Source organism: Gobio gobio (genome assembly GCF_949357685.1).
Source record: "Gobio gobio genome assembly, chromosome: 15".
NCBI lineage: Eukaryota > Metazoa > Chordata > Actinopteri > Cypriniformes > Gobionidae > Gobio > Gobio gobio.
The window spans coordinates 17,212,887-17,227,776 of NC_137108.1; the positions used below are offsets into that span (position 1 = coordinate 17,212,887).

General features: G+C 38.2%; 1 protein-coding gene across 1 annotated transcript in view; it reads left to right on the forward strand.

The window, feature by feature from the left end:
* ulk4 (unc-51 like kinase 4) overlaps positions 1-14,890 on the forward strand; it is a 264,458-nt gene extending 249,568 nt beyond the window's left edge. Inside the window, exons 35-36 of the mRNA XM_079837455.1 lie at positions 7,135-7,220; positions 14,659-14,890. Of these exons, the coding sequence (XP_079693581.1) occupies positions 7,135-7,220; positions 14,659-14,770 (198 nt within the window). The 3' untranslated portion in view covers positions 14,771-14,890. The remainder of the gene's footprint in view (positions 1-7,134; positions 7,221-14,658) is intronic.

The following is a 14,890-nucleotide window of genomic DNA, read 5'->3' on the forward strand; positions in this document are numbered from 1 at the left end:
TTTTTGTTCAGAACGATTAAACTTGATTTTGTTTACGTTTATATATTCTTGTTAAAATTGCGTTCATTTACGTTTTTTGTTTTTGTTCCTTGAAACGGTTCGGAGCCCTGGTTAATACTGACTGCACGACTATTGCCGCAGAGTTGAGCGGATGTTTTGAATCAATTTTCAATAAGAGTTGAGCGGCAAGCTTGCGAGTTTCTCATATTTACACTTGTGTCTTTTTTGCATTAATTAGAGCAGGATTTTTTTTCCAAGCATCTTGGAAAAGTTGCCACAGTTGTTCTATGGATTGCTTATGTCTCTTCTTGTAATCCCACACTGACTGAATGTAGAGGCCACACCATCTGTTGTAGGACTTCCCGTTCATTGTTATACTTCTTGGGAAGGGAATGTGGCAATCTATAATTGATGTGGCCTACTGGTACACAAAAGAGAGAAATAACTATCTTAAGAATAAGGTTTTATTTGTTAACAGTTAAGGCTTTACTTAAAACATAACACAACATTTACTTTACATAAAACAAGAGTGCAAGAGTGGAAAATGATCAGCCGGTCCGGCTCTTACAAACTCTTTAAATCATCTGGACTTAAGTAAGTCATATCCAAATGAATTTTTGATATCTCTGATATATTTTGGATTTGAAGGTATCTCCCAGGATAAGTTGCCCTATTAACCAAAGTCATCAATATTTCTCTGATGTATTTGATCGAAAAACAAAACGGAATATGCCAAATATGCTGCATGTATGACATGTCTAAGTATCCTGCAATTGAGGCATATACATTTCTTGTATTTTTACACTGCTGAACTGTCTCGCCTTCAACCTCAGGGGTGGGCAATTCCTTGCAGGATTTAGCTCCATCCCTAATCTATCATATAATGCTATTTATGATACAACATTTAGTTTTCTAAGTAATACTTTGGCTATATTTTACAGGTGTGTTTTTAATCGGAGTTGGAGCTAAACTCTGCAGGATGGTAGCCCTACAGGAGCAGGGTTGGACACCCCTGTTCTACCATTATATGAGCTGTGTCTGCGAGAAAATATATAGTAAGAATGCAAAATTGTGGTCAACTAAATGTAATAAAAGTTATACATGTGAATATTAACACAATATTATGCAAAAAAATTTTAACTCAAAATACACGGATTGGGAAATGGGACTGTGTACAGGAGGCCCAGAGGTCAGTAGGGCCGATAAGGGTCTTCCCTAAGGGCCCTGGCCCTTTTAACTGCCAGCTTTTAATATTGCCAAAATTTTTGATCATTTTCACAAAATTTTCATGGCCCAAAGAAAATTTTGTTGTATGAATATCTGAACATGCAATATATCAAAAGAAAGGACAGAGCCTCTGCTTTTTAACAAAAAGACATTCTAGCATGCATTCTTTTTTTATCAACCCTTAAATATGGGTAAAGTTTCGAACAAAATGCTGAGAAAATTCCCTTTTAGTCAGACTATGTCCGGATCGGATTCAGAATGATGTTCAAAAAGATTTAGTAGATTGAGTCCATCAACACCACCAAAGCCAGCGCCGCCGCTCCCACCACGCGCTGCGCGTAGGGCACCAAGTGCTGAGGGGGCACCAAAAGAAGGCACATATAATAGAAGTGAATGGACCAGATTTTTGGAGGGTTTAAAAGCTGAAATGTAAAGCTTATTATTTTATAAAGTACTTATATTAGCTCTTCTATTAAAACTTGTTATTTGAGCTCTAAAGCTGTTTAAATCATCGCAGAAAAGGTTAGTAACATGATTTTTTCCACACTTAAATCATGTTAACATGCATATTGTTCATGTCCTATGGCTATACTTTTGAGTGTTTCAACGTTTACAGATTAGCCCCATTCACTTACATTTTGTGTTTCATTTTAATACAGATTTTTTTTTTTTTTAAGAAAGGGACAAGTGGAAATTAATTATTGTGGTAATTAGCATTTCTACCACAAAAGCTGTCTTTTGATCTTAACTTATATTCCTTTAAATTGCCAATTGACATTAAAGTAATTACTTTTGATTATTTCACGCTGCAAATTGCTGTCAATTTGAATGCTGATGACACTCATAAAAAGCAGAGGTGATTCACTCCATTGTTATATTTTTCCACTGCCTTTGTCTCGATTACTCTTTCACTCACTATCTTGTCAGCTTCCATTGTTCATGTCATACTGCAACCTTTTGCATCTGAGATGCAAGATTCTGTGTCCAACTCCAAGAATGAAGGCCAACATAGAGTCTTGCATTGAGTCAGACTGCTTCAGGCGTGTTGGGCACAGTGAATTACGCAGAGGGGCTGTGAGTCTTATCAGCTGCTGGGAAACCATTTCAGCAGCTATTTAAAGCAGTTCCTTCTAGGTGACTGTTCCAAAACATTCTCCTCATCCGCTATCTGGTGGACATTTGAGGGCTTTCCATGGAGAGCTTTTTTGTGAGTCATATGGATTTTCTCAGAACAAAGCTTTTAGGCTGGTCTATACTGTTTTTATTTTTTTTACGATTCGTAATTAAACAAAGCGTTTAAAGATGATGGTATAAATCGAGGCTGGAGGAGGAAAAAAAATATCTGTGGTATAAAGAAGGAATATTGATGACAGGCATTCACTGACCAACTCAATAAAAATAAAAAATAAAATAAAAACTCTTTTTGCACAGCCAGCAAATACAAGTAAAAATCATAATCACTATTTTCTCCACGACAGGCTTGACAGGAGTTATAAGCACTTGAAATTTAGTTTTTTAATATGATGTGTATTTAAAATGGTTGTTGTTGTTTTATTTTATCTGGCATTAAAGGGGTTGTTCACCCAAAATTGAACATTTTGTCGTTTACTCACCCTCAAGTTGTTCCAAACCTGTATAAAGCCCTGTTCGCACGGGATTAGTATTATTTGGGGACCTCGTGTGATTTAGAAATGACCTCCCCACATCTGAATTCCACGTGGCGCATTCGCACAGGATAAGCAAAGCCTGTGATTTTACTCGTATTTACTGACTTATCTCCTGGATATGATGTCAAGACTTGTAAATGTTTTTTCATTATAGATATTTCTGTATGATATATCATAAACAACAGTTCCTTACCGCGTGCTGCTATATTGTTGCGATAGTCGGTGTTACACCTGTTACATCACTTTCCCTCGTCGTTTTGATTTTTTATTGTAATAAAAATAATTTAGTTCAGTTAGAGAACAGACGTTACAATTAAAAACTGAACTGAGCACAGACCAGCAGCAGGAATTGAATGAATGTAGCCTCCATTCTTTGCGAAATATGGATAAAAATGCGCACAAGAAACAAAAACTTTGCAAAAACCCTCATCCAAATCACACAGATGCCGAGTCGCACGGGACTAATATCATCACAGGACCTCTGTGTTCGGCGAAATATGGGAGGTCATTTGCGGGGGGATTTTTACTTTATAAATTACAGATATGGCCATTTCGCACAGGATTAAGATCACAGACAACCTCTGCAATTATTACAAATTACTAGAGATCACCAGGTAATACTAATCCCGTGCGAATAGGGCTTAAGACCGTTAATCAAAAGCCATTGACTTTTTTTTTTCGTACTATGGAACTGTCTGGTTACCAACATTCTTCAAAATATCTTCTTTTGTGATCAACAGAAGAAATTAACTTATACAGGTTTGGAACAACATGAGAGAGAGTAAAACCCAAAATCTTCATTTTTGGGTGAACAACCCCTTTAACGCCAGATAAAATAAAACGACAACCATTTTAAATACATCATATTAAAAAAAAAACTACATTTCAAGTGCTGAACGCCTGTCAAGCCTGTCGTTTTTCATTTTTGGATGAACTATTTTTAAACATCTTATAAAAACATGTGGCTGTCTCTTATGTCAAAGTTAATCTTCAACCAAAGTTAGTTTTTAGACGAGGCTTAAAGTGACCCTATTATGCTTTTTTGGATATTGTGTATTGTGTAATATAATTGTTTGTGAATGTAAAAGATCTTCAAAGTTCAAAGTGTACGATAAATAAAGTTATTGTCTCCCAAACGAAAGAACCGATTGTGAACTGCTGAAACAAGTCATTCCTGCACAAATCTACATAGGTTTTTAACAAATGTGCATAATGCCAGCCCTATGGTCTTCAATGGCTGCTCGCAAACAATATCTACTTCTACCCGCCCTTAAACACTGTAGTTGTATCTGAGGCCTGAAAGCGTTTGGTCCATGTTGTCAACATGTTGAGAAGATGCTGTTTTCTGCGCTGCAAAAGCAAATCCACTTTGCATGCACTTCAAAATGAGGACTCGCGCTAGAATTGATATGGTAAAACTGTTGCCTGAGCACACTCTGGAGCGAAAATTCAGATGTGGTAATGGCCGTTTCATTTCGTTTGCTCTAAGCAGTAGACCAATCACAACAGACTTGGCTATCTGACCAATCAGAGCAGAGGAAGCTCTCAGAAAGGAGGAGTTTAGACAGACTAAATCCTTTACACTGTGAGAAGAGATGAGACCTCCAAAACAAAATTAGCACAATTGGGGCACTTAAACAGCAGATAAAACGTGCTACTTGTGAAATTGTTGGCCAGAATAAGCTACAATGTGCACTAGACATTACCAATAGTCAATCATCTGGTTTTTAAGATCATGTGTTGTTGACCTCATGTATGAGTGAATTAATGACTGAATAAATTTATAAAAATATGATGTACTTATCCCTCTGTCAGCCCCATTGAAGAGCTGCAGCTGTTAGTTAGCAACAGTTGGAGTTGCTAACCATATGTGATTGATTATTTAATATATAAGATATTCGTCTATCTAAATGGGTGAATAGGTAGTGCCTTGTGTATTGGGGAGCAAGGAAATCCAGGAAATAAAGACTAAATGACATGTTCAGCCGGATACATAACCCTGTTGCCTAGTAACGGTTGCACGTTGAGGTGGGCAGGCGGGCTGGGGTGATGACATCAGAGATAAAGAGCACAGGCGTGTGAGACATCAGACTCTTCAGAAACGTAATAAAGCTTCCACCACTCTTCTTATCATGGACCCATCCTCATACTCAGTGGTGTTACCCTATTCCTCCATCAAGAGCTTCTTTGAAATGTAAAAAAAAAGGAGATTTGTCCCTTAAAGTGTCACAGGAGTTATTTCAGATAGTATTAGTTCTTCAGACATGGCTTTTGTGCACTAGCTGTCACCCTGTTGTGTTTTTCCCCGTTGTTTTGGAAGTAAAGGGAGCATTTTTTGAACGAGCCATCACAATCTGTGGGCTCCTTGCTTAGATGTGGCTCAGCATGAAAGAGTGTGTGAGACATAAACACCTAAGACAAACTTCTGAAGTGCCAGTTGATCCCAGTCAGTTCGGGAACTTCAGCGTAGAGTCTGAACATGATAGTTTCAGTTTCACATCAGCTCTGTGTACTTCTTGGTGAATCTGTATAGTCTCTTCCTAGCAGATTTTGTGGCTGGCTTACAGGCTCCAAAGGGAACGTTTTGCAAAAGGGTGGAAAAAGTGATCGAACATGTTAGATTAAGATTAACTGCCATCATTTATGCTCTAATATGGCACTTGGTAAATTAAAGTCAAGCTGTTCTTGAAAAATGATCTGCATTGAAGCTTTTTAAGGGCACTACATTTTTTAAATATAAAGATCACATTACATAACATCAGAGCACTATTTATCTTTAAGAAAACAATGCAGATTTAAATCAGAGTGTCAGTATCAGTTAAACATGCATTTACACACAATGAGAATAAAACACCCTAATTTATGTTGGATTAGAATAGACAGTTTGTACAGTATAAAATTGTCTGTGGATTGCCCCCATAAAGTATGAAAACCCAAAATGTGGTTTTCGTGTGTGGTACTGGTAAAACCCTACATTATGGGGACAAAATGTCCCCACAAAGATGGCAATATCTGAAATCCTTGTCCTTTTTTGGTCCCCCATGAGGAAAACCGCTTACAAATCATACTAAATGCAGAAAGTTTAGTGTGAAGGGAATGTTCAGGGGTAGGGTTAGTGTAGGGGATAGAATATACAGTTTGTACAGTATAAAAACCATTATGTCTATGTTAAGTGCCCATAAAACATGAAAACCCAACGTGTGTGTGTTCATGTTTTTCTATCCCCGTGGGGATACCTGAATGCACACTGACTCATGGGGAAACAATCTTATAAATCACACAGAATGAGTTTTTGTGAAAATGTAAAAAAAGAGTTTTGTGTGACGGGTAGATTTAGTGTAAAGGGATAGAATATACAGTTTGTACAGTATAAAAACCATTACATCTATGGAGAGTCCCCACAAAGATAGCGAACCAGACGTGTGTGTGAGAGAGTGAGAGACTTGGGATGGACTGGCCATCCATTCAGGGCGTTTCCCAGCCTGTGTCCCAAAACACTGGGATAGGCTCCAGCCCCGGTGACCATAATGAGGATGTGACAATCATTCTGACTGTGACAATCATTTGCACGTTTCTTATAGCAAAAGATGGCTGGTAGATTTGTAGTAGTATGTGAGTTGGGAAGGAAAAAGTTACAAAAGACCTGCCTTACATCTCAGTGTGTAGTGTACTTCCAAGTGGGGCTCACTGCAGAGCCAAATGATGTCCAGCTCCACCTCTCTGGACATGACGGGTGGAGTTATGTTTTATGGGTAGGATTTGGGTGTGGTTTGACCGTGTATCCCCACCCATTAGATTCTGCGAGGGGGAGCTGGACGCCAAGCTCCACCCATTGCCTCTCTATACGTCTGTCAGTGTGAGGAGCAGGATTCACTGAGAGCTCTTAAAGAGATGAAGTGTCTGTCCTGTGCTGTTCATCGGTGGGGGCTTTCACTGACCCTCATTCACTCAGATGAAGCATCTCATCTGTGAGGCGCCACAGAGATGACATTGTAGTCTGTCACACTGAAGTGCGAGAGCCGCTAATTCTAAAAACAGACACGTCAAATCAGCGGCAAAGTACTCGAGTGTCGCACGGGTTACCATTCATGCTATTTTCAGTCTGTTATGATAGAACGGAGCTTGTGGTGCACGTTAAAGTGACTAAATAGGTTTCATGCTGCTTCTTTTTGACACCATATGAGAGTGTGCCATCTGTGAGCCTGTTTCCTAAGGTACATTTAATCTTCTTCCTGTACAGATGAGTGCGGTTGGCAGCTCCTGTTGGGGTTCTTCGGAAGGACAGATCCTGGTTCACGTGCTGCAGAAACTGGCGCTGCCTACTCGGTGAGTAAATCGACACCAGCTCCTTGTCAGCACCACATCGGGCCCCCGGTCGAGTCTCTCAGTGCGACCCTCATCTTTGATCCATTCATGTCGGAGGCAGAGGCGTAGGCCTCTGATGAGAGCTTCCTTGAGCTCAGGCCTCACCCACAGATTGATACAGGACTATTGTGGCTGCCTGTGGGGGCAAGACCCCCTCCTCTTCCTTCTGCTCAAATGAGAAGGCATCCCTTTGAAGTTACCCAGCCAGGCTTGGGAGGCAAAGCTTCAGCAATATTGGGTTCTTGGCAAACCAGAGACAAATTACTGAAAACAATGCGTTACTGAATGACGGCATCACCAAAATACATTCCGTTCTAAGGGGCTCTGTGAATAAAGTTGAATTTAAGCTTCTTTTAAAGGATTAGTTCACTTTCAAATAAACTTTTGCTTATAATTTACTCACCCCCTTGTCATCCAAGATATCCATGTCTTTCTGTCTTCAGTCGAAAAGAAATGAAGATTTTTGATGAAAACATTTCAGGATTTTTCTCCATATAATGGAAGTCAATAGACCCCAAACGGTTCAAGGTCCAAATGAGAGGTTCAGTACAGCTTCAAAAGGGCTTTAATGCTCGCCTTGCTCTGTTCAGTGATGCGCGCTCGTGACGTCACGTAAAACGCAATTACGTTGAAAAGGTCACGCTAGACGCAGGCGGAAGTACAGAGTCAGTGTTTACAAATGAGCGGAAGGAGGACCGTATCCACATATTCAAACATCTTTGCGCTTGCGTCTAGCGTGACCTTTTCAACGTAATTGCGTTTTACGTGACGTCATGAGCGCGCATCACTGAACAGAGCAAGGCGAGCGTTTGTGCTTATAAAACTTAAACTTTATTTATTTAAAAAAAAAAAGACAGATCGTTTCGCTAGATAAGACCCTTATTGATCGCCTGGAACCGTTTGATGTGGTTTAAAGCCCTTTTGAAGCTGTTCTGAACCTCTCATTTGGACCTTGAACCGTTTGGGGTCTATTAACTTCCATTATATGGAAAAATATCCTGAAATGTTTTCATCAAAAATCTTCATTTCTTTTCGACTGAAGACAGAAAGACATGGATATCTTGGATGACAAGGGGGTGAGTAAATTATAAGCAAAAGTTTATTTGAAAGTGAACTAATCCTTTAAGAAATATTGTTGGTATGATTCAATGCAAGTTCAATCAACAGCACTTAACAGCAGCATAATGTTGGTTACTGCAAAGAGAAGAAAGCAAAAGATTTGGGTTACAGTGAAGCCCGAAGTATACATTGGTTTTGACGCAAAAGATGTGATACAGCAGATGTGCTCCAAAAAATGTAGATTGTAATAATTTACAAATGTAAGCTTTCATAAAAATAACGTTTAAAAATGGCATCTATAACAGTTTAGTGGCAAGTTAAAAGTGATAATGTCAATATATAATGTAATGCTTTTGAGTTATAGGATTTTTGTTTAAATACAGTGGTGTCATAATTATTCAACCCCTATTCAACACTGCTGTTTATAAGTTACTTATTTGTATGGTATGGTCCAAAATGTTCTTAAAACTAGGGTTGCAAAGAGGCTGAATACTTCCAAACTAAATTAAGAAAAAAAAATTCTGGAAAGTTTCTGGAAACGTTGCAACCCTAGTTAAAACACAATTAAGCCTTTGGAAACTCTATTAAAAAAAGTTATTAGCTTGTGTTGTTACATGCATGTGCTAAAGTTGAGTAGCAAATACGGTCAAGTCAAAAGAGCTCTAGAGAACTAACGGTTTTATTACATTAGAAAGTCTATGGCTTCAAGAAGATTTCCAAAACACTAAAAGTTCTTAGAGACACAGCTGGCAGCCTTATTCATAAGTTTTGAATCTGTTGTATCAGAAAACCTTTGAGGGTTTTGAAGAAAAAGCACAATATCATTAAGGGGAATGAAATGTTTGATCAGAGCGACTGAGAAAAACCCTCAATTTACTGCCAAAGACATGCAAGATGACCTGATGAAAGGAGGAAAAAGATTTCAATACAGTCAGTACAGTACAGTTCAATGCAGTAGGGCAAGTATCGTTTCTCCTGTCAACTGCCAAACCCAGACTCGTCCATCAGATTGCCAGAAAGTGAAGCGTGATTGGTCACTCCAGAGAACACGTCTCCACTGCTCTAGAGTCCAGTGACGGTGTGCTTTAGACCACTGCGTCCGACGCTTTTCATTGCACTTGGTGATGTAAGGCTTGGATGCAGCTGCTCTGCCATGTAAACCCATTCCATGAAGCTCTCTACGCACTGTTCTTGAGCTAATCTGAAGACCACATTAAGTTTGGAGGTCTGTAGCTATTGACTCTGCAGAAAGTTGGCAACTTCTGCGTACTGTGAACCTCAGCATGCACTGACCCTGCTCTGTGATTTTACATGGCCTACCACTTCATGGCTGAGTTGCTGTTGTTCCCAAATGCTTCCACTTTGTTATAATGCCACTAACAGTTGAACATGGAATATTTAGTATTGAGGAAATTTCACGAATGGACTTATTGCACAGGTGGCAACCTATCACGGTTCCACGCTTGAATTCACTGAGCTCCTGAGAGCGACCCATTCCTTCACAAATGTTTGTAGAAGCGTCTGCATGCCTAGGTGCTTGACTGTGGCCATCGAAGTGATTGGAACACCTGAATTCAATGATTTGGAGAGGTGTCAATACTTTTGGCTATATATATATCTATATATATATATATATATATATATATATATATATATATATATATATATATATATATATATATATATATATATATATATATATATACACACACACACACACACACACACACACACACACACACACACACGTATATAAACGTAGCAGGCATAACATTATGACCTAATATTGTGTTGGCCCTCCTTTTGCTGTCAAAACAGCCCTGAGCCGTCGAGGCATGGACTCCACTAGACCCCTGAAGGTGTGCTGTGGTATCTGGCACCAAGATGTTAGCAGCAGATCCTTTAAGTCCTATAAGTTATGATGTGGGGCCTCCATGGATCGGACTTGTTTGTTCAGCACATCCCACAGATGCTCGATTGGATTGAGATCTGGGGAATTTGGAGGCCAAGTGAACACCTCAAACTCGTTGAGCTCCTCAAACCATTCCTGGACCATTTTTGCTTTATGGCAGGCGCATTATCCTGCTGAAAGAGACCACAGCCACCAGGAAATACAGTTTCTATGAAAATGTGTAAATGGTCTGCAACAATGCTTAGGTAGGTGGTACGTGTCAAAGTAACATCCACATGGATGGCAGGAACCAAGGTTTCCCAGCAGAACATTGGAGATGTTCTGACCCAGTCATATAGCCATCACAATTTTGGCCCTCAAACTCGCTCAAATCCTTACGCTTGCCCATTTGTCCTGCTTAACACATCAACTTTGAGGACAAAATGTTAATTTGCTGCCTAATATATCCCACCCACTAACAGGTGCCGTGATGAAGAGATAATCAGTGTTATTCACTTCACCTCTCAGTGGTCATTATGGCTGCACAATATATCGTTTTAGCATCAATATCACGATGTGCGCATCCGCAAAAGTCACAGCGATCAAACAACAAAAGAGAACTGACTTTTGTAGCTTTAACAAAGATAAAATGTATTAATTCATTAATTATATTAGTTATATTTAATTGATATTGTGACTGTTATTTTACATTTGTTTATTCAAATTCTGCACCCCTGAACACTGAAAAAACATAAAGCACTGTTATTTCAACTGATCGTTCTTCTACTGTATTTATCTATGCTTATAATTTTCAATGCGGATTCACTCCCCTACAACAAAATCACCCCAATTATTCTAGAATGATTCATTCTTTTCAGATAGAGCTATTCAAATCATCTGGTGAAATTGTTTTTATATCGCAGAAAAACAAAATATCGCAATGTTTGTTTTTTTCCAATACCGTGACCTTGTGGTTATAATGTTATATATATATATATATATATATATATATATATATATATATATATATATATATATATATATATATATATATATATATATATATATATATATATATATATATATATATATATATATATATATATATATATATATATATATATATATATATAGGCAGAGGATGCATGCCATTACTCTTTTGAAATTTTTATGCTTTACTGCTCATTCAAAAAGATAAAATATGCTGCCTTACAGCCATATACAACATATTACAATATAAACAGTCATAATTCATCAGCAGTAGATCATAAGCTATCACTTGGCATACATATGTGGTATTAATTCCCTGAATTTAAGACTTCTAAAAAATGAGAATTAAGATGTTTGTTCCATTTAAGATATTTAACATTCACAGAATGTTTTAGAATTTTGAAAGGTCCTGCAAGGACTTTTATTTGTTTTATTTTTTATACTCTCCAGAAGTTATGAGCGATAAAAATGTTTCCGTTCTCTTTTAAACTATATATCTTAATTCCCTCACACAGGAACTCCTCAATGATGTTGTTGCATCTCCAGTAGTTTGTTGTTGTTCGGTCTCATCAGTTTCTTTCTTGACTGTGGAACGACAGGCCGAGGCAGTGTCGCCCGCTTGTAGACAAACTAACTAGCGCAAAAAAAATGTACGCTGTATTTGCGAGTTGAGCATACAGAGTATGCGCGGTTAGAAAACCTGGCTGTGCGCGTACAGTACGCATACTGTAGTGATGATGGAAAATGATGCACGCCGTAGATAATGTGTGAAAACTGAAGTGAATGGGGTCATTCCGTATATGTTCAAATAGTACAGCCAGAAGACTATAAACAGAATGCCATAAACCTTAAAACCACCATAAAAACGAGAACTTTACAGCTCAGATAGTTGTAGTTTTAAAAGAAATAATAAATAATAAAATGTAAACATTATGAATATGATAAATGCTGTTGGTTGACCTTAAAGGGTTATGCATATTCTTTAATTTACTTAACCTCTTTCATCAAATTTCAGAACACAAATGAATTTATGAAATCTGATAGAATTCTGTCCCGCCATTGAAAGTTCATCCGTTCCAGCAAGAAGCCTAAATTAAATCATGTGTCTTCAGAAGAATTGGATTAAACCGCATGTTTCATCAAGCATTTCTTTTATGATGTCTTTACTTTTTGAAGCATGAACATTTTGGTTGAGTGGACTTTCAATGGAGGGACTGAAATCTCTTAGGTTTCATTAAAAATATCGTTATTTGTGTTTTGAAGATGAACAAAAGTCTTGAGAGTTTGGTTACAACATGAGGGTAAATGATGCCAGATGTTTCATTATTGGTTTCCTTTCATTGTATTCCTTTAATGTGTTGGTGTTAAACCAAGTGCTTTAGTTCCAGTGTTGTAGAGAGACTGCTGGTCTTGTGCTTGATTCATCAAGACCATAGTAATCTTTAATCAGAATGTAACAAGCAGCAGGTAGAGGCTCTGAGAAATATAAGGACTGATTTCTGGGACAACATTTTCATCTTCTCCACAATATATTGCAAACTCGCATTCAGATCTGGCTCCCTTTCTAATATAGAACACCCACTGCAGGATCCAGTCAATTTCCAACGAAATTGCTTGTTTCACTCGAAAATATGTAGATTGTTTGTCTGAACTTTATTGGTAAAATGGGTTGTGAGTGGGTTTCATGTTTACTAGACTGTTAGAACAGTACATGCATGTGCAGCACAAACACCAGCAGTATTAGGCTGCGTTTACACTGGCACATTTTTTTACTCACATCTGACACAGATCGGAATTTGTTGCACACGTGTAAACACAAAAATCCACACGGGAGCCAATTTTTCCGCATACGATCTGAGCCACTTCCAAATGTGGTTTTAAATCAGATACATATCCGATATCTGGACATGCGACCGACGTCTAAACACAAATAATTCAACACAAATTCTCCTTTGAATTCCAAGCCACCACAAGGCGAGGGCGACGCGTTTGCCCACAAAGATAGCTTTTTAATGTTGTATTATGAAGAAGATGTGACACTGCGCTCGCTCAGCTTTTTCTTATTGAGGTGGAAAGAAATTGCGCACACAGAAACATTCAGGAGCTGGTTGTCAACCTCTGCCCTTCGAGTCTTATAAATAAAACAGCTTCACTACTGAAAGCTACATTATAATTCTCAGCAATGGTGATAACTTCACTGTAATTAAACCAACAAACTTCACTCTCTCTCTCAATTCATTGGAATGAATGGCGTGAATCAGCCTTTGCAGCACTAGTTTATGTCCGAATTCTAAATCTAAAGAGCGTTACACCAAATGGCAAACTAAAATTACCGTAATTGTCCTGTATTTATCTGTTCGGTCCGATTTTTCACTGCAAAACATTCATAACAGCTGTTATTTTGTCCATGCTGGCAAATAATCATGACCACCCGACATAAATTACGTCATTTTAATAGCACGGCCATTTAAAACCAGAGGGTATACCATGTGCATAGTAAAGTGATCACTGAAATCACTTTGGGCAGGATTCATGTAAACACACATATCAGATACCAGATGTGTCTAAAGTGAATGGAAACGGGTGGGCCACAAAATCGGATATCAAAAGATTGGATCTGTGCATTGACATATTCTTAATTGAAGGTATATCGAGGCAAGCGTTTATGAATACGCCTCAGAAAAATATCTTCTCGACTTTAAATAATTTACGCTCAATGGCGTTAATTAAAAGAATTGAATTAGCTCAAGTCCAGGTTACATCTACTCAGTTTTAATTTGGCGAAAAGTTAAAGTTTTTAAATTAGTAATTCATTTAGGGTGAAATTCAGTGTCTGAATCAATAATACATGTGGACAGCGCCGTTATCTTATTTAAGCAGGTCTGCTCTTGGCACTGCTCTCTAATTACCATATTCATGAAGTAAACAACCATTGTGAATAACTTTTGACTATAATCTAATGCCCTACATGCTTAATGCATTTACCTACCATGAATAATCCAGATCAATTCAAAATTGAGGCAAAATCTAATATCTATATATTAGGGATTAAAAGTCTCTGTCAACTCCCATAAGGTGGTGTAGTTCTTCATGATGTCCTTCAGCTCACGGTAAGTCTACTAAAGCCAAATGCACTCTAGAAGACATTTTCACAGCACTCATTTACAATATCAAAAAAAACATGGATTGTGGAGTTTATTTTGCTCCTGCTTCCCAGCATTACTCTTACGCTCTGCTGCTCATCAGGACAGTGTGCACACCTCACAGGCCAAAATCATTTGCAGCGTCTCACAAGTGCGCACACCAGATAAGACCATGATGGACAGACGCTGCGACCTGGAGCTTCTAGTTGCCGACTTAAAAGCACTGAGCTTGAGTCTTGCTGAATGTGGACTGCTGTACTCATGAAATTAACTCATTTCTTTGAGGATATTACAATCAGAGGTTTCTCTTTTCCAGGTCCCAATCAGACATGAGCATGGTGGAATCACTAGCTGTAGAGATTCTGAAGTCCACCGGGTCCCAGGCAGAATTGAGAGCCATGGAACAGAGTTCGTCTCCTGGTATTTAATGTGTGTGTGTATTTTGCACTTTTATTCTGTGTGTGAAAAACCTGCAGACTTGTAAACGATATTTCACAGCCACCTGTAAAATTCAAATGTAGAAATTTTCCAAAAATAAAAATGTTGAC